The sequence below is a fragment of the Elaeis guineensis genome, chromosome 2, assembly GCF_000442705.2.
Source record: "Elaeis guineensis isolate ETL-2024a chromosome 2, EG11, whole genome shotgun sequence".
NCBI classification, from domain to species: domain Eukaryota; kingdom Viridiplantae; phylum Streptophyta; class Magnoliopsida; order Arecales; family Arecaceae; genus Elaeis; species Elaeis guineensis.
This window is the reverse complement of record NC_025994.2, coordinates 72,177,884-72,202,363: the sequence shown is the minus strand read 5'-3', so window position 1 is coordinate 72,202,363 and position 24,480 is coordinate 72,177,884. Positions and strand designations below refer to the sequence as shown.

Here is a 24,480-nt window from a genome sequence, read left to right as displayed (position 1 = left end):
TATATATATGGCTTCATTAGGCGATGGATTTTGGGGATGGAAGGGGGAAGACGTCCTGGCACTTGGGGTGGTTGGCGGCGAGCTCCAACACGGCCCACACCACCATGGCTTGCACTTTCATAGCTCCTTCTTTGAGAACCTTGGTGAACACCGAGCAAACACCTATGAGCACCATCTGCTCGACGCTCTCCGAGTCACAGGCGAGAAGACTGATGGCGAGCATGGCATTCTCCTAAGCCTCCACCTAGTCATCCTTGATGAGATGGAGCAAAGGCCCCACGCCATCTTCTTCGATGATGAGCTTGCTGTAATGATTGTTGTCACAGGTGAGAGAGATGAGGGAGGCAGCGGCATTAGCATGAGCATTGAGGGAGCTAGTGAACATGATGGCAATCTGCTTCCAGATAAGGAAGAGGATGGGCTCATTTTGGGTGATAGGGGAGAGGCTGAGCTGGTCAAAATCGTCGACGGCAGTGACAGTGGAGATGCAGATGAGTCGAACTCTAGCAACTAGTAATTGGGATTCTCTCGAGGGGTGGAGATGCGAATGAGCTAAACTCTAGCAACTGGGATTCTCTCAAGGGGTAATTTGATTATTTTATAGATTTAGAATTTTTTTTGATGACACAATTATTTCTTAGGGGTGTAAGTGTAAGTTTTTCAAACTACTGGATAAAAATATAATAAACATAAACCTCGAGGGGGGATTTGTAATTTATCCTAATTTTTTATAATACATTAAAATTTATCTGTCTCTTGGTTCTTAAGTATCTTCCTCCTCCACCTCCAAGGTTTTCGAGTCTAGATATTTGAGAAATTTTTGAATCTTTTCTTTCTTGATAAATCAAATTTTCTATCATTTGTTAATTAGAAAATTCTCTATCTTGTTTCTTATTATCGAAATGTAGCAATTTCAGAATTCCTTTATTAACAAAAGACTTGCATGTTTTTTTAAGACTTCTAAGAGAGAATTAATTGAAGTTTTTGTATAAATATTTTAAATTTTTAGTAAAATAATTTGATTAGGGTTATCTTGAAGTTGAAAATTAGAAGATTAAGATATTTTTATTATAGTTTATGAAATTTATCCCAATTGACAAGTAAGATTTGATAAGTTGGATATAGGTCCGTACAAAGTAAATAAGTTGCTTGCTATAGATTATATCTAAAAATGGGTTGGGCATGGATTGAGAAGTTTTTGACTTGAACTAAAGTGAAAAAAATATTTAATCCTACTATTGAAGTAGAGGCTTGTGTATCTACTTCTCATGTCAAGGTCTAGCTATTTAAGTTGATCCTATTTAAAGTTATTTGCCCAATGAATTGGGATTCTCTCTAGCTTAGGCTTAAATTACCAAGTCACCTTTCAACCATAGCTATCCTTTTATTATGCAATAGAATGATTGAAAGATGAGACATTTGCAATTCAACCTAAGTGTTGGAGAGGATCCCAACTGTTCGCCCAAGTAGTCATGTAAGATGACCTAAGAAATATAAGTGAGATACATTGCTAAGTTCGAGTGGACCTTTATTTAAATCCAATTAGATTTAATTAGACAATGGAGGTTCTATATTAATAATACGATTTTTTAGATGCAATTTACTATCTCTAAATTGCTTATATACTAAAAAAAATATGATTTGGAGATACTAAAAGTCATAGGTTAGAAGTCTCTAAATTATATGAGTTTTAGTATATGAACAATTTAAATTTAGTAGGTCATATTCAATGGTTTGGATTATTGACGTATGATTCCCCATCATCCAATTTAGACTCGACTATGATCCACTTACAGGCAGCTAAACTCGAGTGGATCTTTACTCAAATTTGATCAAATTTATATTGGACAATGATAGCCCCATATATTAGATCGGAATCATTGGATATGATCTATTATATTTAAACTACTTATATACTAAAAATCATGTATTTTGGAGATCCCTAATCTATACATCAAATGATCAAGAAATAGACAATCTAAATAATATGAAATTATATATGTTTTTTGATTGCTTGATGCATAGACTATGAGTCTCTGAATCATATGATTTTTATCGTGTATACTATTCAGAGGTAATGGATCACATCTAATAGTTCGAATTATCAATGTATGATCCTTATTGTCTAATACAAACTTGATTGGATCTAGATATAGATCCATTCAAGTGTAGCTAATAAGTCCATACACACATATATACATACATAAATATATTTTTATATGTGAGGGAGTGTATTCTCATTAAGCCTTTGTGCTTTTGCTTTAATGAATTCCACTCTCAATTTTTAGTCTGTTATGGTTTGTTTTGCCAGACACCTTTAAGCCCCGACATTGATCAAATTTTGGTTTTAGGGTTGGAAATTTTGTTGCATTTTTTAGGGATGGCAACAAAACCCAAATCCATCGGCATCTAATCCAATCCGACCTCAATGGGTTGACTAGGTTTGGGTAAAATCCGAATGCTTAACTTTAGGTTCGGACCAAGACGGATAGCTATGCATCCGACCCAAATCCAATTCGAACTATTTTAATATTTCAATATATATATATATTAAATATATTTTTCTAATTGTACTTATTAGTTACTAAATCCTAACTTATTTATTCATTCCTCTCTTTCTCTCCTTATTCCCTTTAGCCACCACCCCACCTACTAATATAGCTTTAGAGTTGACATAAATGAAAAAAAATACTCAATATGACTTAATTAGATTCGGATCGGATAAATCTGAATTACTCGATACCCGATTGAGATGGGTTCGGACAAAAAAAATCCAGTCTCGATAGTGTTTGAGCTCGATTTGGATAGTTTATTGGATATTTAGATTTAGGTTTGGATAATTAGAGAGATGGATTCCGATCAAAAAAAAAATTCAGTTTCAATAATGTTTGAGCTGAATTTGGATAGTTTATTGGATATTTAAATTTATATTTAGATAATTAAAAATCCGGCCCGAACCCAGCCCAATGCCATCCCTAGCATTTTTTCCTTTGCCTCTATCACTCTTCTTGGGCACATTATATGACGATAGAATCAGTATTTCTTATACAGCGTGGCATGATGACCTTTTTCTTCTGCTTTCTGCGCTTAAGGCAGCCCTTGTAAATGGGATGTTACTTTCACAAATCATTACTTGGAAAAGTCCGTTTCTCACTTCTTCGGTCGCTATCTTGTATATAAACAGAACAATACTTCCTCTGTTTATAGATTTTACATTTTCTTCCACGCTGATATACATATTTTACTTTTGATAAATTTGGTGCCTTATGTAGCTCACAGCTCCTTCAACTCCTTTTCATCAACCAAAAAAAAAAAAAAAAGGTTGAGCGAGTGTGTATACGGGCCAATACAATGAATGTGCTAGCCAATCTCCAACTCTCCAACAGTCCAACCGCACAATGCCCAACTCTCCATTAGCGCAGCCATTTCTTTCCTCTCAAGATATACTCATCGTGTCGGTCTACTCTAGACAAAATTGTCCAAACGCCTCAGTCCTGAGGAATGCTTTACCTTATCCACTGCTAGTTTTATACTAGAAAAGAGGGTTCCTATTCCACCATATTCCTATATTCCTGGATACTATAGGATCCAATAATTCCTTTCCCCGAATTTGAAGCGAGCATTCAAGGCCTTCGTGGTCCCAGACAAAATCATTCCTCCTAGACTCTCTGTCTCTTTCATTGGGGAATACGTTGTTCACAAACATCCTCTGTGGACCATAATAGTCTCAAGTTACCAGGCTCAATGTTCTCCCTTCTTAATCAAACTGGTACTGTAACTAAGCCCGTTCTGCAATTCTAGCATTAGCTCGTTTCACTGAGTTGATTAACAAGTGTATTTAGGGGAAGCAGAATTCGTACAAGTCCTCGCAAACCTGACAAGAGATGCTAGCTGCTTGTGTTATCCATGGAGAGTCCATTCTTAATATTTAATTGCTATGAAAAATAACCACCTCCAAATCCCTTCAATCCTACTCAAAGATGTGAGATAAATGAATAGATGATAAAGAATGGTTGATCGATACGTAAAGCGTTGCTTTTAGATTTCATGCAAAGCATGCGAAACGAGAAGAGAATTTCTCACTTTCTTCCTTGCAAGGGAAAGTACCTATTCAGGGGCAAGTGAAGAAGGTCTCTGGCAAACTGAACAAAATTAGATTCAAACCAGATAACTTGGACAATTTCATGGAAATGAACTTTTTACCCTATGATTCAACGCTCTCATATGTTATGCTTCTCTTGCTTCAGGAGGCATTTAAATATTTATAATACGTCATTTTCTTTGAAAAAATAAATATGATAATAATGAAACATAAGATCAATCCATTTTACACAATGATTTTGATGTTTTCAAAAAGAGGTTAAAAAATGTCAAGTGCTTTCATGAAGCTGTTAATAGCATTTTTCTTTGCATTTTTTAAACATTTTTTTAGGACTAGACTAATTACTCGTACCTAGAAAGGTCCATATATGTCATCATTCTTGTAAAACTTGCCCAGGTCACAATTGGTACAAGTATGGGCAGCTTAGAAACAAAATATATGTTCTTCCTCCTTTCCATATATGCTGTCTTTGAAGCGAGTCCATAGCTACGCACAAGCCATTATCGATTTAAACTACCAAGTCAACTGAGCTGTAATTTCCCGTAATATATTATAATATATGCGTCACTCTTGTGATTTTACGAACACAGAGTAAATTCACATGGTTTTTTTTTGTTGGTCTTTAATATATAGAGCGGGTGAGTTACCCAAAAAAAAAAAAGATAGAGTGGGTGTTATTATTTTATATATCCATGATGCTGCACGCCTAAGCTAGTTGGAGCAAGTACCATCATCTTAATATATTATTCTGATACATAGTTCTCTTCTGAAGATAAATTTTAAATTGGAAGAATAAGTTGCTTCATCTGGATAAAATATGGAACTTATTTGAAACAACGTTTTATATCCTTCCAACTACCAACTCGTGTTTATGAGGAGCATTGTTTCCAAAAGTCAAGATCATATACATCAAATTTGTTATACCTATCTATATCCAACACTGTATTGACAGCAATTCTACCTGTGCATTTAAAAATGATAAAACATTATAAAATTCATATTATTATTGGATGGGAGCAATGATGAGATTGGTTGAACTGGTAACAAGTTGATCAGTTTCTCATTTGCATCTCTCCGACATGCATCACAGAATGTCCTCTATTTGGAGGGCTGGTGATACTATTGATCTTCTCAAAAATAGTCCATGCAGTTTGGCTTGTTCTAAGTTGAGAACTTTCTCTTGTTTCTCTTTATCCTAATTTTCTCTTTTAAATGTAAAAGAAGGGAAACATATCAATCCAACTTTCTCGATCGAGCTTCTTAACTCATCTGATGAGCTATTAATCATCCAAAGGAATAATCAAGGTGCTATTTTTGTAGAATTATATGAATTTTTTGTTTCAGAAAGCTGTTGGATTCCAAGCATTCCAATTAAAAATAAGCCCTTTTCGGATTCCTGTTCATCAGCTAAAATGCTTTCAGTACGGTATTATGATAGAGAAAAAGGTTTCATGGGGTGCTCCAGAGGGAAGTGGTGATGCTGTGGATTTAGACGCCATTGGAGATCATGCAATCATGTGCTGCGGACGAAGTGGTCCCTCTAATCCAACTTCTGTCGAACAATAACATCACTTTCTTACCTTTTCTCTTCCATTTGTCTTCAGCTGGGTTTTAGGTCGTTAAGTGGTAACACAACAAGCTAACCACTTTGCTTTACTGCTCCCTAGTTTATGATGCTTTCTTCCCTTTAATGCTAATGCATGCTACCCTACAAATTAACTAAAAGCAATTAACAAGGATTCCTTGCGAAGTCACTCTATCCTTGGGGTTAGGATAAGGATTCTAGGCATATCGCTTAGCTGGGCTATATAGATGATTGCAACATTATAGATGTTCTAGGAAAGTAGCTTGGCAATTCGATTGAAGTGTCAATGTTTGCGTGGAGAGAAATTTTCTACCGGTAATGACAATGCCATAATTCAAGCCTCTTCTGAAAATAATTATATTGATTTTACTAAAATTGTTGATCACATTATTGTGATGTTTGTTGCCAAGTTAAACTTGACATTCAACACAAAACAATCGATAATGTACGAATCATCGTTAGGAAATTGATTGAGCAAATGTTTGTTTGTACAATATTTGTTGTTATATTGTGAATGGTCAAAATTATATCACAAGAAGTTTGTACGTGTATTTGAATCGTGGTGGCAGTTGTAGGCTTCCATGATGAATTATTCAAGAGATGATCAATAACATACAGGAAATCACATCTCATATAAAAATTAATTTAGTAAAGGATATTTGAAATTACTTAGCCGGGGGGCACCATGTGCTTGCTGCATGGATCATCGAATACTTTTATTGTATCTCTATAAAAAAATAGGGAAAACATATCCACATGAATTTGATCTAACATGCTATATGTATCGCCTAAGACTTAATTCAATTAATAGTTGAAATTCCAAGAGAATTAGGGTTTGAAATAGAACCTAACAAATTATTATATATGCGATATCAATCAAACAATATAGTTAAGTTTCTACCCAAAAAAAAAAAAACAATACAGTTAAGAGATGTCACAAGAAAAGGACCGACGATACACCCATGAACACTTGATGTCCCATGATGATGCGATTATAAATGCCGATACTTTTTTTTTTTAATTTAATAATTAAGATCTCATGTCCCCTTTCAAGTGCGAGGTAATAATGGTGGTTGGTTGATTAGCCTTGAGTTCTCAAGTCTCAACCACTCACACCAGCTTGTTGCATAAGTTGCAGAAACCCTTTGCTGGTGTGGTGGCTCAACAAAATATCTAAGCACCAGCATATTAGGTAGACATGGAAATCCAAACGAATTGAGCTAGACAACGGGGAGTTCCGAGTTCCATCAGAGAGTTGTTATAATTTTTTTTCTCTCTTATAATGACTCGGGCAGGTACAGTGGCGTACCTAAACCTGAAAAGTGTTGTGACAGTACCATCTTTCTTGATAATCCTACTTCCAAATGCAATTATATTTATAGTTTTAAAGTATGTCTTTCTCTTTCTGAAGCCACTTTTTGTAGTGTGGATACATCACAAGTTTAATTGACTTAATCTTGAACATAACTGACGGATAATGGAGTTTATTTTTGTAAATAATAGATAAGTGGTTTTAAATAAAAGATGGAAAACTTGTGTTGATATAATGAATCATGATTAATTAAAACACATTGTACATCCAATTCTCCAAAATTTGGATTGTCCATAATTTGCTGCCATTTTTTTTCCCTTTCTTTCCCCTTTTTTTTTGTTAAAAAAGAGAAGACAGGTTCTATCCACTTAACTTAAAAAAAAGAATGATGGGATACAAAAGATCTAAACACAAATAAAAGTATATAAAAAAAATATAGGCAAAACATATGCATGCATCTTAAAACACTATGCATGCCAGGTTCATTTAGCAAATATCACAAACTTTGACGTGCACTAGCCTTCTGACATAGCATTCATCTTGCACCTAAGGATGCCAATTTGTTCAATAAGTAAAGTCATTTGATGTAGGTACTAAGGAAGTCAGTGGATATCAATGCAGTAAAACCAGGCTTTAATCATTCTAGTTATTATCTTAATAAAAATAATAAAAATCTTTAAGAGCTATTGCCAGCTGGTTTGGACAAAATGCTATCTCGGATGCGACCCAATCAATATGCTTTAATTTCAGTTGTCAATCAATAGTTCAAAACCAGAATTGGTGCACTGAAGTGGAGGGTCCATTTCCACCAAGATTTTAAATATGGTGTCATAAGTCATAACCATTCTAACAGCTGAAATAATAATTTCAATCATTCTTTTTTCATATAATAATACATATAATAACAGGTAAAAAAAAAAAGGACAATAACTATTATAATCTATTACTTACTATTATAACGGTCAGCTACAATTTATGCAATATTTATTATTTTTACTTGAACCTTACCTTAAATAAAATAAAATTTTGGTTTTTAAAATTTAAAATTTTATTAAGTTTCTTTTGTAAAAGTAATTAAAAGGTTAGAAGGAGGAAATACGTGAACGAAGTCACAGGAGTGATTGGACGTTAAAAGTGGGACCTACACATATCTGTTAAGCCTTTTTTTTTTTTTTCTCTCTCTCTGAGGAAAATCTGTTAAGCCCACTTGATGGATGATTTCGTCAACTACCTGCTATTTGAGAAATGTGAGCCATCCTTGTCGTCCGGATGTCATGTAAGCATTCGCTGTTAACGTTTGCAGCAAGACACAATGTATTAAATATAAACATCTGGGTTCCAATCACCTCCCAAAGAACTCGACTCTTCTCCTCCTCTCTCCTCATATCCACGTAAATTAAGAGTGCGCTGGGTTAGTTATTAAAAAAAATATTTTTTTATTTTTTAATTTTAAAAAATAAAAATTAAAAAATAATATTTAATAATATTATGAAAAATAAAAAATAAAAATAATTAAAATAATTACTTTATATGCAAAGCAAAAATTTTTTATTTTCCAAAACTTATTTTTCTATTTTTTTTGTTTCTCCATATCTAAAACACCAAATCAAAAAGTAAAGAACTCGAATCCTTCTCCCTCGTCAAGCTCTTCATTTTTTTATTCCCTTCTTCCTCTCTTTTCGAATTTTTCTCTTTCATCGGACTCTTCACCTGCCGTCTCAAAATATTATTTTTTGCTTTATAGCAACGTAATTACCAAATATATTTTTTATTTTTTTATTTTTATTCAATAATAAAAATAAAAAAATAAAAAATATTTTTTAAAAATTAAAAATTAAAAATAAAAAAAAGGTATAACCAAACACATCCTAAGGGTTCGGATTTTATGTTTTGTACATGTTAAACTTTGGACCGTATAATAATGGCTTCAAGATAGATAAAAAATGTTGGAGTTCTTTGCGATATATACAATATATGATCTATCGATTGATGTTGTAAAAAAAAAGTTAATATTTTTTTTATGTGAAAGATACGGTCCGAATGCTTAAATCAACTCAAACGAGTAAAAATTTTATTTAAATTATTGATTTTTAACTTGAAATGAAATATAAAAAGGAAGATTAGTTGTGAGACAGCAGCGTATTTTCTATCATAAAAACCCTAACCAATGGACCAATTAATGTTATCTCGATGAAAGAACTAATTTGTTATGTAATGTAGTTCACCAATTTTTTTAGGAATATATAACTCTATGTACAATCCTAAATAATTTTAGGTCTAGCTATATAAATAGAAATACTACGCACACCATTGTCTTTAGAATTATTCTTGACAATTTATAGTTTAATATTTATTTATTATTAACAAGTTTGGTGATGCCATATTCAAAATGCTGCAATCTGAAAGAAAAATGAGCTATAAGAGTACTTTAGCTTGTAATAGTAATTATAGCACATGCCATATTTCTGGATATCATTCTATCATGTAAGTTCAACTTGATATTTGATGGATCAATGCATAAAGTTAGAATACATATTGATGGCATGTGCACAAGGATGACATCATACACATAGCATATAGCATATATATAATGGCAATCACTTGCTGGCATGTGCATTTTAGGACATTTATCTTGAGAATAATTCCACTTGTTAAATTGTTTACATTATTTTTGCTAACTTCATCATTTAAATTCAATTTAATAGTTTACACTAAAAAAGCATATTTGTACTTAGATATTAACAATAATAAGAATGCAAGTGGGTTGATGCATCATTATCTGTCTGGTAGTTATTCTAAGATCCAACGAGGATATGATTTTTTTTTTTAATTTATAATAAATATTTAAGTAGCATGGTTGCCACCTACGCTTCATCAACCACATTTTGGCGCCATGCCATATCTGACTCTCCGTTACATCGCACAAATAAAATAAATCAAACTTGCTTTTCTTTTTGTATGTATAAAAAGAATAATAGAACGCAACTACAAGATTAATAAGCTTAGTGTAAAATGATAAATCTCCTATACAATTTTTTGTTTTTAGTCAGCATGCACATTGGTGTTCAAAAATTAGACAAGTCCGTGTTTGAGATTAACTAGCTCAAATCATTTTCATCAAGTCATCCTAGCTTGGGAGGTGATTCTAATGATCAACAATTTTTTTTTTTTTCAATAAATCAACCAGTGTGTCGTGAAACCAGACTTCTTAGTTAACTGAAAAGTATAGGGCAAGATGATGGAGAAAGTAGGACAAACTAATCCCATAATTGTTTTTTAAATCTGATCTACTCATTATCCACGAAAACTTTCGTACAAAGGTACGATTACAACATGACAAACACGCCCCCATCAACTTGTTATACAACTTAAAACATTGCCCACGGAGCTCTCATGAAACGACGTAACTTGAAATGTGACGAGGGTACCTTAGAAGGAAACAAACCTAGCTCCTCACCCAGCCGGTGACCCTAACCCGAACTTAAAACTTTTCGACTTGCTCTACTAAATAAACCCACCCTTCGTCACACCCAACAAACCACACCAGACTGACTTCGGGGCCCACATGCTGGCCGCCGTTTGCAAGTCAAAAGCTAGTGGTTTGGGTGCGGTTGGACCTGGTCTGTTCTTGTTTACCACCAATATCCATGATCCCCTTATAAAAAAGTGCATCATTTTAGCTTATTATTACACCCATACATTAAGATTAGGACCCTCAATTTTGTCCCCGAAAAAATTAAGGAAAACGACATCAACGCTGAAAAACCTTCCTCTGAACCAGCCCTCCCTGCCTTCCGCCCCTCTTGCTCCCTTCTCCGCCGCCTAAACCGCTGCCGTTACCTCCTCTTCTCTGTTCCTTCTTTTGTCCCTCCTCCCTCCTCCTTCCTTCCTCCCATCTTCTCTTTTTCTTCTCTGTTTTTTTTTTTTTACTAACTTTATACTCCCAAAGCTAATCCCAGTTCCTCCTCTACTAAATCCACCACTCCTCTCTCTTCTTCCATTTCAACAAAGCGCTCACACTGAGCTAAAAACCAGCTCTGGAACCTAAAATCCCATACCGAAAGTACAACAAATATTTTTAACTTCTTCTCCTCCTCTTCCCCCTCCCTCCCGTGATGCTCCTTACATTGTTTTCTTTCGCTCATCTTTGAAGAGAGAAACAGAGAGACTCGGACCTTGCCAGCGAGATCATGGTGGCGGCCATCCCGCCGCCGGTGGCGGCAACCCCCATCGCCGCCACCGCCACCTCCACTGTCCGAGCCCCCAAAGGGCCCTCCCCATCCCCCCACCGTCGCCGCCCCCTCGCCCCCTCCGAGAAGGACAATGCCGCCATTTCCCGGAAACCACTCTCCAAAGAGATCTCCTCTCGCTATTTGTCTCCCTCCTCTTCTTCTACTTCGACTTCGGCTTCACGGCGTTTCCTTTCTCCTCTACCCACACCGTCCAGCTCCGGCCCCAAGCGCTCCAACTCCGTCGACCGGAGCCGCCCCAGCGCGGCCGCACACGGTGGCGAAGACGTCCCTTCCGCCGCCGCCAGGGCCCTCCGCACCACCACCCGGAGCCTTTCCGTCTCCTTCCAGGGCGAGTCCTTCTCCTTCCAAACCAGCATGGCCAAGCCCGCTGCCTCCCCTTCCCCCTCTCGGAAGCCCACCCCCGACCGCCGGCGTCCCGCCGGGGCTTCGGCGAGGAGCGACCACCTGACGGAGAACTCGAAACCCTTAAACCACCGCCTCTGGCCGGCGGCGAGAGCCCAGCAGTCGAACCAGCTGCTGACGAGAAGCCTGGGCTGCTCGCCTGTTGGTGGCAAGAAAGATCCCGTCTTGGATGCTGTCCGGCTACTGCGACAGTCAATGGTGCTCGACGAGGCGCTGCGGCAGGACTCCTTCAACATCGGCGGCAATGGCAATCTCTCTGCCTCGTCCGACACCGATAGTGCCTCGTCGGAGAGCAACTCAGGCTCGCAGGAGCTGACCATTCCTCCTCGGGCACGGCCGGCACCCCGTGGCATAAGCATTCCAGCGAGATTTTTCCAGGAGACCAATAGCCGGCTACGCCGGTTGCCGGAGCCAGGCACGCCGATATCATCAACCGGCACAAGGACAGCGTCCACTCCTAAGCCTGTTACTGTGAAGAAGTCATTGATAAATGGCCCGTTGTCATCTCCTGCTTTTGCTTCTTCCCCTCGCCATGGATCTATTAGGCATCCTTCTCCATGCAAGCTTTCAGCTACTTCATCATTGAGGGAAGTGGGTAGTCCTTCACAAGTGAGGAATGGTACAGTTGCCAGCTCCTCCTCCCCTGGTCTGGGCAAAGCCCCTTCGATCCTAAGGTTCGCAACCGAAGTGAGGCGAGGGAGAAAGGGGGAGAGCCGAATTGAAGAGGCACACCTGTTAAGGTTGTGCTATAACCGGCACTTGCAGTGGCGGTATGTCAATGCACAAGCCGATGCTACCCTGTCGGCGCAGGGACTGAATGCTGAGGTAAAGTTGTGGTTCCATGTTTGCAAGTCCCTAGTTGCCGATGAATTGCCAAATTATGTTTTCCATTAGCAATAGATAACTTTATGCAAGCTGGATTTCCTAATTCTGTTACTTTGCATAGTTTGTATTAGTTACTTTTTTTTGTTCGTTTCATTTTCATTGCCTTTTCATATATCAGTTCTGAAAGCCTTTTCATATATGTGATCAAGAGGTTAGATAGCTGGGTTTGCCTCTGTGCCTGCATATGTGAGGTATTGTCCATTGTGGTTCTAACCATCTTTAAGCTTCGGTGGGCCTTGATCATTTGGAGCCTCACAATTTTGCCTTTTACAAGATACCTCACATAGAAAAGAAGATTTCAATGCATATAAGCCATACTTCTTCTTGACTCACAATCGATGTAGGACTAAAGATGCCGTCCCCTCACAACATTGCCCATATGACATATTGTTATTTGTGTTTTATAGTTTACTAGATCAAACTTTTAAAGAAATTAAAAGAATTGAAGTTATTTGTGATATGGAATGCTACAAAGGACATCTTAATGAATTGAAGTTTCATTACATATACAAACTCTAAAGAGCTTGAGCTTTTGCTCTCTCCACACATCTCTTCGACTCTTGATGGATGATACATAGGAGTTTGTAGGGGTGCAAATGGGTTAAGTCTGATCGTGTAATGAATGACCCTAATCTGACATGGTTCCACGATCAGGTCTTAATGTTGGACCCAAATCCAACCCACTAGAAAATAGGGTTTGTCGGGTTAGATCTATGGCCAAAATTTTCAACCCAATGGATCATTTGGGTCGGGTCCAAGTATAACCCGGCCCCAACTCAAAAAATTTAGATCTGGATCGATTCCAGGTTGGATCTGGATCAAATATAGCCAACTTCATTTTAATTACCCCATAACCAACTACTTTTAACCATACAAAATAGATAATAAACAATGTTGCTTTCAAAATAAATTAGGATATAAAAATAATTTTAAACTTATCTTTATGGCCTTGCTTATATAAGTCTTAAATCACAACTTAGAGGCTCAACGGGTCCTAATGGTATATCGGGTTCAGGTTGGGTCATAGACTAGAAGATCCAAAATTGATCCAAAAATCAAATGGATCATATCGGTTTGGGTCGGATCTGAATACGGTAAATCCAAACCCAACCTAGAAAATGGAATGGATCTAATTTTAGAACCCGATCCGCCCCCATAGGTCCTTTAGACTGAATTAGATTGGTTCTAAGCGGGTCGGGTTAGGTCAGATTATGGGTCAATCCAATCTATTTGCAGCCTTAGGAGTTTGCCATGAGCAATATGGTTGACCGTAAAAGTTAAAACTTGTTGATTTGAAAAGTAACAAAAAGGGTAATAGTATAACAGCAAGGGATCACCAGCTAAAAAATGGGCCAATGGGTAGCACATAGGCAACGTGCCCAGATGATGAAGGCACGTGATCATTATAAGGTTCCATAACAGATGCCATGCTTAATAGATGGATGATTACTGTCATGCAATGAAGGTAAGCTAAACTGTTTATTGTTCTGGATGATAACAATTTTGGTACCAAGGCATGTTGGCTGCCAAGCTAATTCATTTTTGAGAGGAGTTGCAAGGAGAATAGCAATAATCATGGAAACTATATGCAATGTTTCAGAACTCATGAAGAGTGTTGTCTAATCTCTAAAGGAAGCATTAAGTGGCTAATTCACTGATTTATGACTTCTAAGTGGATCACCTTTTCGGCTTGGACTATGTGATAACATGGCATGCTTTACATTAGAGTCCTTACCGTTATTGCATAAACATTATAATTCTATGAATTCTAGTAACCAGTTTTCAAGAGAAATCAAGACCGTCCAAACTTGTATGTACTTTTGTGCATCCTTTGTTATTATGTTTGCACGTTTATGCGTAGTATTGTGCATATACATGCATTCATGCTTATAGAAGTTAAATATCAGTCTCCTTATGCCTCATGCATGTGTTTAGTAACTGTTAAATGACTCTATACCTCCTATCTTTCTTGTTATATAAGTAAAAACCAAGAAGAGTTATTGTTATTTGAGTAGTCCACTAGGTATGTCATAATAACTCTTTACAAGAATAAAGTGTCACTATGATTCCACATGACTTTTTGATCCATTTAGTTGCACCCATCAAATTACCAAAAGCACCCCTTTTGCTTTTAGTTGAGAGGTATAATAGGGCATTTTTGGTCATTTTAGCATCATGCAATCCTTTCAATGCAATCCGTAAGAGTAGATGCATGCAAAGCATTTTTTTCCTAAGGTGCTTAGCTGATGCAGAACCAGTTGGAGTTGGCCTGTATTGCATGAGAGGACCCAAGGAATAAGATAGCTGAGGTTTTAATGCAGCTTTATCACTTGCTGTCCAAGGCCTGAGAACAGAGCAAAAGAGAACTAATTTTAGTTTTCTAGGTGAAGGAAGGATCAAACCCTGCTGTTGTGTTTTATGAGTGAAGGAAATGGAATATATCAAAAATCTAGGGCTTTAGGGCTTAAGTTAATATTTTTCTATAAACTAACAATCAGATTTTGACAAATATAGCGCACAGACTGAAACAAGCAGCAAAAAAAAAAAAAAAAATCAAGTTTTAGATCAAACTATCAAGAGTGAACTGTGAAACAGTATCTTGACATGTTGAAAACTGAAATTTGGTTTCAATACAGTGGTTTAGTACTAATGAAAGATACCAAAAGAAAACTAAAATCTGATTGTAAACTAGGAAACCTTAACAGCAAACAGTGAATATGACACAGAGAGTAGAGTATGGATGTAGTAGAGAAAATAGAGAGGAAAAGAAAGAAAAGAAGAAACACCAGATAGCGGGGAGAGTTTTTACTAAACCAGAATTCATTAAACTATTCTGGTGGAAATACAACCGTGAGAATCGGAAAACAAAATGTCTAACAATAGCAAAGGAAAATCAGACACCGACATCCACAATGTAGATCCAATATGGGCAGCAACATATGAAACCATCAATCCGCAGCACTATTAGCTTCTCTAAAAATATGTTTAGCTTCAAAACACTGAAATGATGCACTCATTCTTAAGCAATCCTGTCTTAAGGGATGACTGCATAATTTTAAAGAAGTTGAATGTGTCAACCACCTTATAACTGTCATGGAATCACCCTCTAGTATGATATCAGAAGCTTTCAAAGTATTTATTGCAAAAGACATGTCTTCCCATGCATCATGCAGTTCTATCATAGGAACCGTGCTATCAAACAATCTAACTCCACCGGCTGCCACTATCGCACCAATCGAATTTCTAATTAAAAACTAGCTCCACCTGACTCGCCACTATCTAAGACACTACCATCAAAATTAACCTTGAGGAAACCAAAGGAGTATGAAAACCACAAAAAGCTGGAATATGAAAACCACGGTGTTTCAAAACACCATGACATGAGAGTCGATTCCAAGCTCTCTTCCATGTAAACAATGATACCCTAGGATGCATCCCTAGCGTCCACATCCAACCAATACATTTAGATAATGGGGCTTCTTCCTTGAAGAATTTACATAGGTCCTCAACTTTAACCATTAAACAAGGGGAAGGACTCCATACTACCATATCTGCAGTATCTCTGCCCAATATAGGAATAGAACAAATTCCATCAACCAACTCGTCCAGAAAGAATTGCTGAATCAGAGAAAGATTCCACTTAATCTCACTTGCCACCATAAGATCTCTAACTCAGAGATTCTACAAAGATTGAATATCAACAGAAACAGACCAATATGCGATGGGAGTTTCTAAAATCCATGGATCCTGAATCACATCAATAGGAGCCCCATTACCCACCATCCATCTAAGATTAGATAAAACCATAGGAGCATACGGACATAACTTCCTCCAGAATGGTGAACTAACCTGTGAACACACTAGAGGGGAGCTAAATAGCCAAACTCCTTATTTTGCTCTCATAAGAGAAACCCACAGCCCCTCCTGTGACAGCATAAATTGTATCACATGTTTGGCCATCAGTGCTTCACTTTGCACTACCAAAGAATATATCCCCAAACCACTTGTTTTGAGAGGCTGGCATACACAATTCCAAGACAGCAAATATACCCATCTAGACATATCTGAGGATTCCCATAAAAAAATTCCCCATTTTGCTCTCCAGCTGTAGAAGAACACTCTTAGGAATGATGCAATGGGACATCAAATCAATAGCGAGTGCAGAAAGGACAGACTCAATCAAAGTAATTCATCCCATCATGGAAAGAATTTTCCACTTCCAACCTTCTAGTCTCTTCATAAAATGTTGGATCAGACCACAACAATTTGTTTCAGTTAATCTTTTGCCAGATATTGGACCGCGAAATAAGTCCATGTATCATCAGATTCCCTAATATGCAAATTGTTCTTAATCCTATGCCTTGATAGTGATTAACTTTAGGACTTAATCGGATAGCTGTTTTTTCAAAACTTATCTTCTGAGCTGATTTCATGCGGTAGTCCCTCAATATATTATATAGAACTGTTGCATTTGCCTGTGTAGCTCGAGCAAAAAAAAATTTACAATCATCTGCAAAAAAGAGGTGCGAAATAATGATATGTGATCCCTATCAACATATACTGCAAGTGAATTTGACAAAACCGCATCTTTGAGCCTCCTAGACAAACAATCCAAACATATGATAAATAAATATAGTCATAAAGGACATCCTTGTCTCACACCCATTGATGAATACAAGCTCTCAGGAGTTCCGCTGATTAGAATAGCATTGAGTAACTGACTCAAGGGCCTTAAATCCTTTTTTACTTACTCCCCAGACCAACTTTTTGCCTCAAAAGTTCTCTTACAGATATGGAATAAATCCCCAAAGTTTCACTAATCAACCACATAACAGACACAGGTACTTTAGCATACAATACTGTCCACTGCGAAAGTTATTTACTGTCCTAAACTAATCTAATCTTGCTTTAAAATGAAACAAAAGTACATCTAATTGAGTACTAATTGGCAGCAAATTTGTAGCCATTGGATGCACTTGTAATCATGTTCCACCTGATGAACATTAATCACAACAGGATAGGATCCCCAAATCTCAGGTGCACTATTTGATCCTACACACTCGGCCTCCATTCATTGGCATAGTGACAAGCTCGTTATTGATGCTTATTTTTGTGCCTGCTTTATCCTACCTTGATGCACAACAAGTAATTTTCAATAGCTGCTGCAATGATTAACTTATAGTGCTTGCACCAAATTTGTATTATTCATGATCTTTTCTGCATGCTTTGTAAGTCAGCATTTTTCATCCTTGAATCAGCTGATACATTCATTTCATATTTATCAGAAATATTTGTATAATGCGTGGATAACTACCTCAGAACTTCGTGACTCTATCACAACCAAAAGGCTAGAGCTACAAGTATTGACACAGAATTTAAAGCTTAATTCCATTCTCAAGGGGCAAGTAAGTCTTTTGTCTTCACCTATTTTTTCTTGTTTGTGGATGTCAAAGTGCCAATTTTTCATTCAAACGTCTTTTGAATTTTATTTTCTTGTTGTTAATGATTATAGCATAGTAATCTTTAGTGTTAAGTAGAGCTCATCTTTGTAGCAACTAAGTAGGTTGACATGAGATGTTTGCTTGTAATTAGGTATATTACCTTGGGAATGAAGATACTATTAAAAAGAATTTGTTTGGTTTAAGATTAGAAAGTGGAAATCTTCTAAATGCATGGCTTGTTCTGTCCATTTGTTAAACATCACAAACATTAAAGAAGAAGCCTTCTCTTTATTTGTATGTGATCATCTTTGTCAATCAAAGGTATGAACCATACAAATTAAGATATTTCGATCATCAGCTCTTAACACCAGACTTTTATGATAATGTTCGGTTGGTAAGAAGAAAAAAATGGTCATGAATTAGAACTAGTAGTCATCATAAACAGAGGAGATGGAGCAGAGGGTGGAGTTTGGCGGGTGGGAACAGTTAACAAAGCTTTGCCCCTCTTTATGTCGAACCTGTGCGGACAAGCTTACCATTTATAAGCTATTGGCTAACCAACAATCAATAATCATGAGGATGTGAAAGTGACTTAATTCACATCAAAGCTATTGGCTAACCAGTTATAAGCTTGTAGGAGGCATGGACATAAATAACTCCTTTGTTATTTGAATTACTTGAGAACAATAGGCAACAGAACCTTTTTGATGAACACAAAGAACATCAATTTGTTTAGGGGATATATGTAATGTTTAAAAAGAATAATATGATGAAAAGATACTCAGGTTGGCTGAATTATTTAAATTGTTGCCATTTAGGGGTGAATGAGAAGAATGCTATAACTGAGATTGGGCCAAGTAAATTTGGTAGATCACATAGTTTAGGTGATCTGAATTAGGATAAGTGCATCTGCCTCTTGCTTGCATGGGAATAAATGCTTTTGTTGGAATTCAAACTCAAGACCTCTTGCTTACAAATTAGATAATCTAACCAATCAGGCCAATGAAGCCAATGCAAAGAAAAATACATGTTTGATACAAGCTGAATCTCTTCAAATCAAAGTCGTCAGCACAAACAAGGACCAAATAATACATTGTATGGAACAATAAAAGTGGACAGCACAATTAGACCTCCAAGCCATCAGTAATATAATATGCCATTTCACTTAGTATAGAAGAATTTGATGTTTAACCATATTGTATAATTTCCATAGATATTCATCATACCTGAAAGGAGTAGTTCAGTGGTCATATACCACCCCATTTTGCCTGCACTTACATGAATTTATTTTTTGCCATAATGTTGACTTTAGAATTCCGGAATACTGTGTATAATGAGCATATTTACTTTACAGGTATATTTTATAATATTTAAAATAGAATTTACTTTCTCCACTAAAATGTTACTCTTTTGATATCAAATTAGGTCAAAAGATATGAGCTGGTAGCAGACCATCTTATGTTATAATCAACTTAAATTATACTGAATTGTAGATTGTAATTTTGTTGTCTTATACTGCATCTGAATGGGCCCACATTTGATTAATGTAGATGGCCTATCTAGAAGAATGGCCTCTTATAGATGGAGACCATTTCAGTTCTTTGTCAGGAGCTATTGAAGCATTGAAGGCTAGCACACTCCGGCTTCCAGTTGTTGGTGGAGCAAAGGTTTGCTACTTCAAGTTTCCGATAACAAATGTAAATAGATATGTTTAATATTTGTAGTAATTGAGTTTCTTTCTGCTTAACAGGCAGAATTCCAAGATGTGAAGAATGCTGTTGGTTCAGCAGTTGATGCAATGCAGGCAATAGGAAACTCAATATGCTCCTTGCTGTCTAGGGTGAACACCTTAACTCATTAAAAAGTTCAGCTTATTTTTCTCTGGTAATAGTAATATTTGTTGTTTAGGCAACATAGAATAAATCTTGATACCCTATAATATTTAGTCTTGCAATTAGAAATTTGTTAAACAATAGAATCTGGTTGTCATAAGGTAGATAAGTCATGTGTTTTAGGGAGCTGCAAACTTAATGATGAATAGTTCATCATGCAGTTTTTTATTTATACCATGAACAGTGAGAGGTGTGTGCTTTTTTGGTATTTGGCGAACATGGAATCAATCTTGATACCCTTAAATATTTCACCTTGCAATTAGAAGTTTGTAATCCATAGAATATGGTTGTCATAAGCTTGATAAACCATGTATTTTAGATAATGATGAGTAATTCATGGTGCAAATGCTTATTTATACCATGAATAATAGGAGGTGTATGCTTTACGTGTACTTGTTGGGTATTTAGTCTCATGAATGCATTTGAACGACCATGTTAAAGTAATACAAACAATTAAAGTCTCGTTTCTTGTATTTCATCATTCCAAACTTTATGCAAGAGAAGCATATAAACATATACAACTACATTCAACAAGGGCATGAGATATTCACAAATATTTCCTGTGTTGATTTTTTTTTTCCTTTGATTATTTTCCCATCTAAAATCTACATATTAATGCACTAAAGTTGCAGATGATTTGCATGTCAAATCTTTTGATGCTGAAGTGCCTAGGAGCAGTGATGTTGATCAAGGATTCAGGTCCCGACGGGACGTCCCGCAAGATACCAGGATGAGGTATCATCCCATGTATCGGGACAGGACCATCCTAGCATCCCAATTAGGATGTCTTGGGACATCCCGTCCCAAGTATCGGGACGGGGCGGGATGGTGGTGCATCCCATTCTATGAGAAAATTGGGACAGTCCCATCCTATGGGATTTAAAACCTTGATGTGGATACTAAATTATTCTGGTTAACATCAGCATCTATCATCTTTTTCTAATGTTGCATGCATGGTCAATCTAGAAGTGCTAAAATTTCATATTTTGGCACTCACTGTCATTACGGAGGAGGTGTTGGCCATGATTTCTTGAAACACCTCTGGATATGGACTAGTCGGAGGCTTCAGAGGATGCCTTAGTATGAAAAGACATAATTGCATTTAAAATGCCTCATTGCATCAAGCCAAGGACAGGCATGTCATAGCCTCATTTGTTGTTGCCTTGACCTTTTATGGTAGTCCAACAATTTTTAGAAGTCTCAACTAACTACTCCGACTAGCACTTTATGCTAGATATTCATGTATAACTCAGTATTGTGCCTTTTTTGTGCCGTCAGATTATTGAACTAGTGCTGAAGTTTTAGAAACAGCCATCAGGCATGGGAAACTGATATTTGAGACATGGAATTTTAGATGTCCTTCTCATAATCTGGCATATCTAAAGGTGTCTGATTTTGCATGTAACCTAGGTGAGGATAGCAAACATGATATACTTTGGCCAGCATGTGGTGTGGGAAAGACATTGTTTCTAGTCTTTTATGAGAGCATGTATGAACTCCTTATGCTTGAATTGGTTGAGCCCATGACCATATAAGATCAAATCCTGGAAAAATCAGTCTAATCCTCATATTTACCTTGAGAGAAATAATAAGTAAATTGTTCAATATTAATATTCCTTACATAAAAAGAAGGTAAGATATCATTGCTGCAACTGTCATTTGTGTTTAAAATGTGAAGACTAGATGAAAAATAAAAAAATTGTATCAAATTGAAGATTTTTTTTAAAAATGATTTATATATGTTGAAATTTTTTGATAGTTACTTTGTAACTCCTATTTATAAAAGATTTTCCAAGGACGGGCTCATTAATCTGACACCAAACTTCTAAAGACTAATGTCCATGAGCTCAACTTAGTGGGGCCTCACCCAGCTTGGCCTGTGGTCATCACATGTGGAGTTCGAATTGGCTTGCATAAGGCATACTTATCAGAAGGCTACATGTCCCATATTCTCAAACCTTGGGGTAAAAATTTTATCAAAGGAAAATAATATGTGTAAACAGAGATTCTGTAGTGTCCAAAACTCACTTGGGTTTAGTTTGTGTTGTTTTAAAGATTGAATTTTGTGATGCATCCATGCTCGTCCTTACTATTTACTAATACAAAACATGATACTTTGAAAAGGAAATGTGCCATTCAAAATCCTTTTTCCAATCTCTTTAATTTCTTGAGGATGTTAAGTTGGATCTTGTGGCGCAACCCCAAGGATGTTGGCAGCATAAGAGACCACCTGGCCTATTGGCTTAAACCCAAAATAAATTGTGTGAATTTCACCTAATGCCATCAAGAGTCCTCTTTGTAGCATTTGTTTTTGCTTAAATTAAAGGACACCATTATCTACAGGTAGAAGAGTCGAGTTCTGTCACGACTGAACTTGCTAAAGTTGCGGCACAAGAACGAGCTTTAATGGATAAATCCAGAGAGCTTTTATCCACAGTAGCAGCAATGCATGTAAGTGCTCCAGCTACTTCTAGATTCAAACTTGCACTTTTATGTATTCATTTTCAGAGCTCTGAACTTCTTGCTTTTGGTGTTGAAATGTTGAAACAGGTAAAACAATGTAGCCTGCTAGGGCATACAATACAACTAAGTCCAAGGCCAAGGATGATGCAAATATAGCATGATATGCTAATCATATTTGCACTCACTAACAGCATAGCGACCTTTCTTTTCGTAACTTGAGATTGCGGTGAAGGCAATAAAAATTGTTGTTTTGTCTGGTGCGAGGCAAGTGTTTTAACATAGTGCTTTCCTAGATCAGCTGATTCATACATATTTTTGTATGCATAGATTGCCGTGTGAATGGGTTGTATACTTTTTAGGGATTGCTCTGGTTGTATACGGATATCATTTTCTTTACTGATCAAAGGAAAGGTGATGTAAATATATGATGTTTTTCTTGTTTCCCTTCCTGTGTGGTTGGTTGAGGGGGAAATCAAACATCTATCAGTTAAAAGTGATTTTTGTTAATGTGTTTTTGTGGATTTTTTGAGGTAGTTGAGTGGTTTAGATTGTGCTGTGTTTTGCATCTTCAATTTGGTTATGGTCATTTTGTACCATATGATGGACTTGATTCCTACTCCCTTGTGTCTCCATAAAGCATTCTTATTCATTCTGTAAATTTTTGGCAGGAGTTGTTTAGATGTGTTTAATTTGTTCACTAATATAGAAATCTATTGTGATTATTGCCTCACTTTAGAGATGACAAATTGTTGTTCCGATAACAAAATTGATGTGGGAGATGTATGCATTATCTCCTTCCACCAGGTATATTTGAGCTAGCTTGTACATTTTTAGCTTCTTAGCCTTCTTTACTTCGGAATGCATGGATAACTCAGCAGGCAAGAAAAATAAAGGGATCATCAGCATACTTTGATAAAGACTAACAAGGCCATATATTGTAGGAAATTTTGGTCTATATATTCCGCAAAAAGTTTTATTACAGGATTTTTAAGAAATAATCCCTATTAAAAGATTCTTCTGCACCTTGGTATTATTGGACGCCAAAAGGAAACAGGTTAAAAACTTGACCAGTTGCAACCAAAAAAATGATTATTTTTAGGAAAGCCATGGTCACAAGCTTCAAGTCTTCAAAAGAACTAACATGCCTACGATGTTCGTAGGGATATGTCGAATGTGTGTTGATTCTTCAAGGAACAAACAAATAGCGAAGTAGTTACCAGCCACAACCCTTTAATATAAGCCAAGTGGAGAACAATAGGCTAGTAGGCTAGAGAGCAGAATTGGTGAAGAACTCCTGAAAGTCAGAACCTGACCCGGCCCAAATCCTCAATGTGGTGAACTCATCGCAGCCGGATGGTGGTGGTGGTCCCCTTGTCCTTATATTGATGATCGATTTTTTTTTCCTTTTCGATACGGTTACATCAATCTGATGTGAGCACAGCTCATAAAATTAGAATATTTCTATAGAGCTGACAGGTACGGAAGGATCGAACGTTTTAGACGGAGGATATTTATAAGCCACCAGAAATACTTAGGAAAATATCTTAAATAGCTCAAGTGCAAGAGAACTCTAGATTTCCTTGAGAAGTCTCGACCGTCGCAAGCGAAACAGTCAAAGAGTTTTTTTGGGAGTTTGAGCAATTCTAGACTTGGGACCCCGTTAGGTCTTTTCAAGCGATGGACCACGGTGATCTTTTATACATGCATAACCGTTCGATCACACTTTGAGATGTGCAATCACGAGCAATCATACAAGATCATACATCTCAAAGCAACCCCGAGACATGATCTGCATGCGGGAAAGAATGCATGGTCCTTTTTTTTTTGGTAATAAAGAATGCATGGTCTTTCACATGGTAGCAATTGGGTAGGGTCAAATTGGCTACAGGTCAGGTTAATACTAGTTGGATCAAAAATCTGTTGATCCAAACTCAATTCATTTATTAAATAGATTTAAAATATAAACATAAATTTATTTTTTTATTAAATAAGAAAATTGATGTAATTCATATGGTTCATTTAGTAAATGAATTGAATTAAGTTAAATGGATTAAACAAAGTTAAGCGGATTTAAAATGGATTAAGCAGCTATTAAATATGTTAAATGAGTCAGGTCATGATTCAATCAAATTATTAAATTGATCA

At 36.6% G+C, this 24,480-nt stretch overlaps 1 protein-coding gene across 1 annotated transcript; it reads left to right on the top strand.

Moving 5' to 3' along the window:
• Positions 1-10,707: 10,707 nt before the first annotated feature.
• LOC105035272 (QWRF motif-containing protein 2) lies at positions 10,708-22,935 on the top strand. The gene is made up of 6 exons (XM_010910785.4): positions 10,708-12,479; positions 17,825-17,944; positions 19,531-19,647; positions 19,731-19,820; positions 22,216-22,323; positions 22,423-22,935. Exons 1-6 carry the CDS (start codon positions 11,190-11,192, stop codon positions 22,489-22,491), a joined length of 1,794 nt encoding a protein of 597 aa, XP_010909087.1. The 5' UTR covers positions 10,708-11,189; the 3' UTR covers positions 22,492-22,935.
• The last annotated feature ends 1,545 nt before the right edge of the window (positions 22,936-24,480 follow it).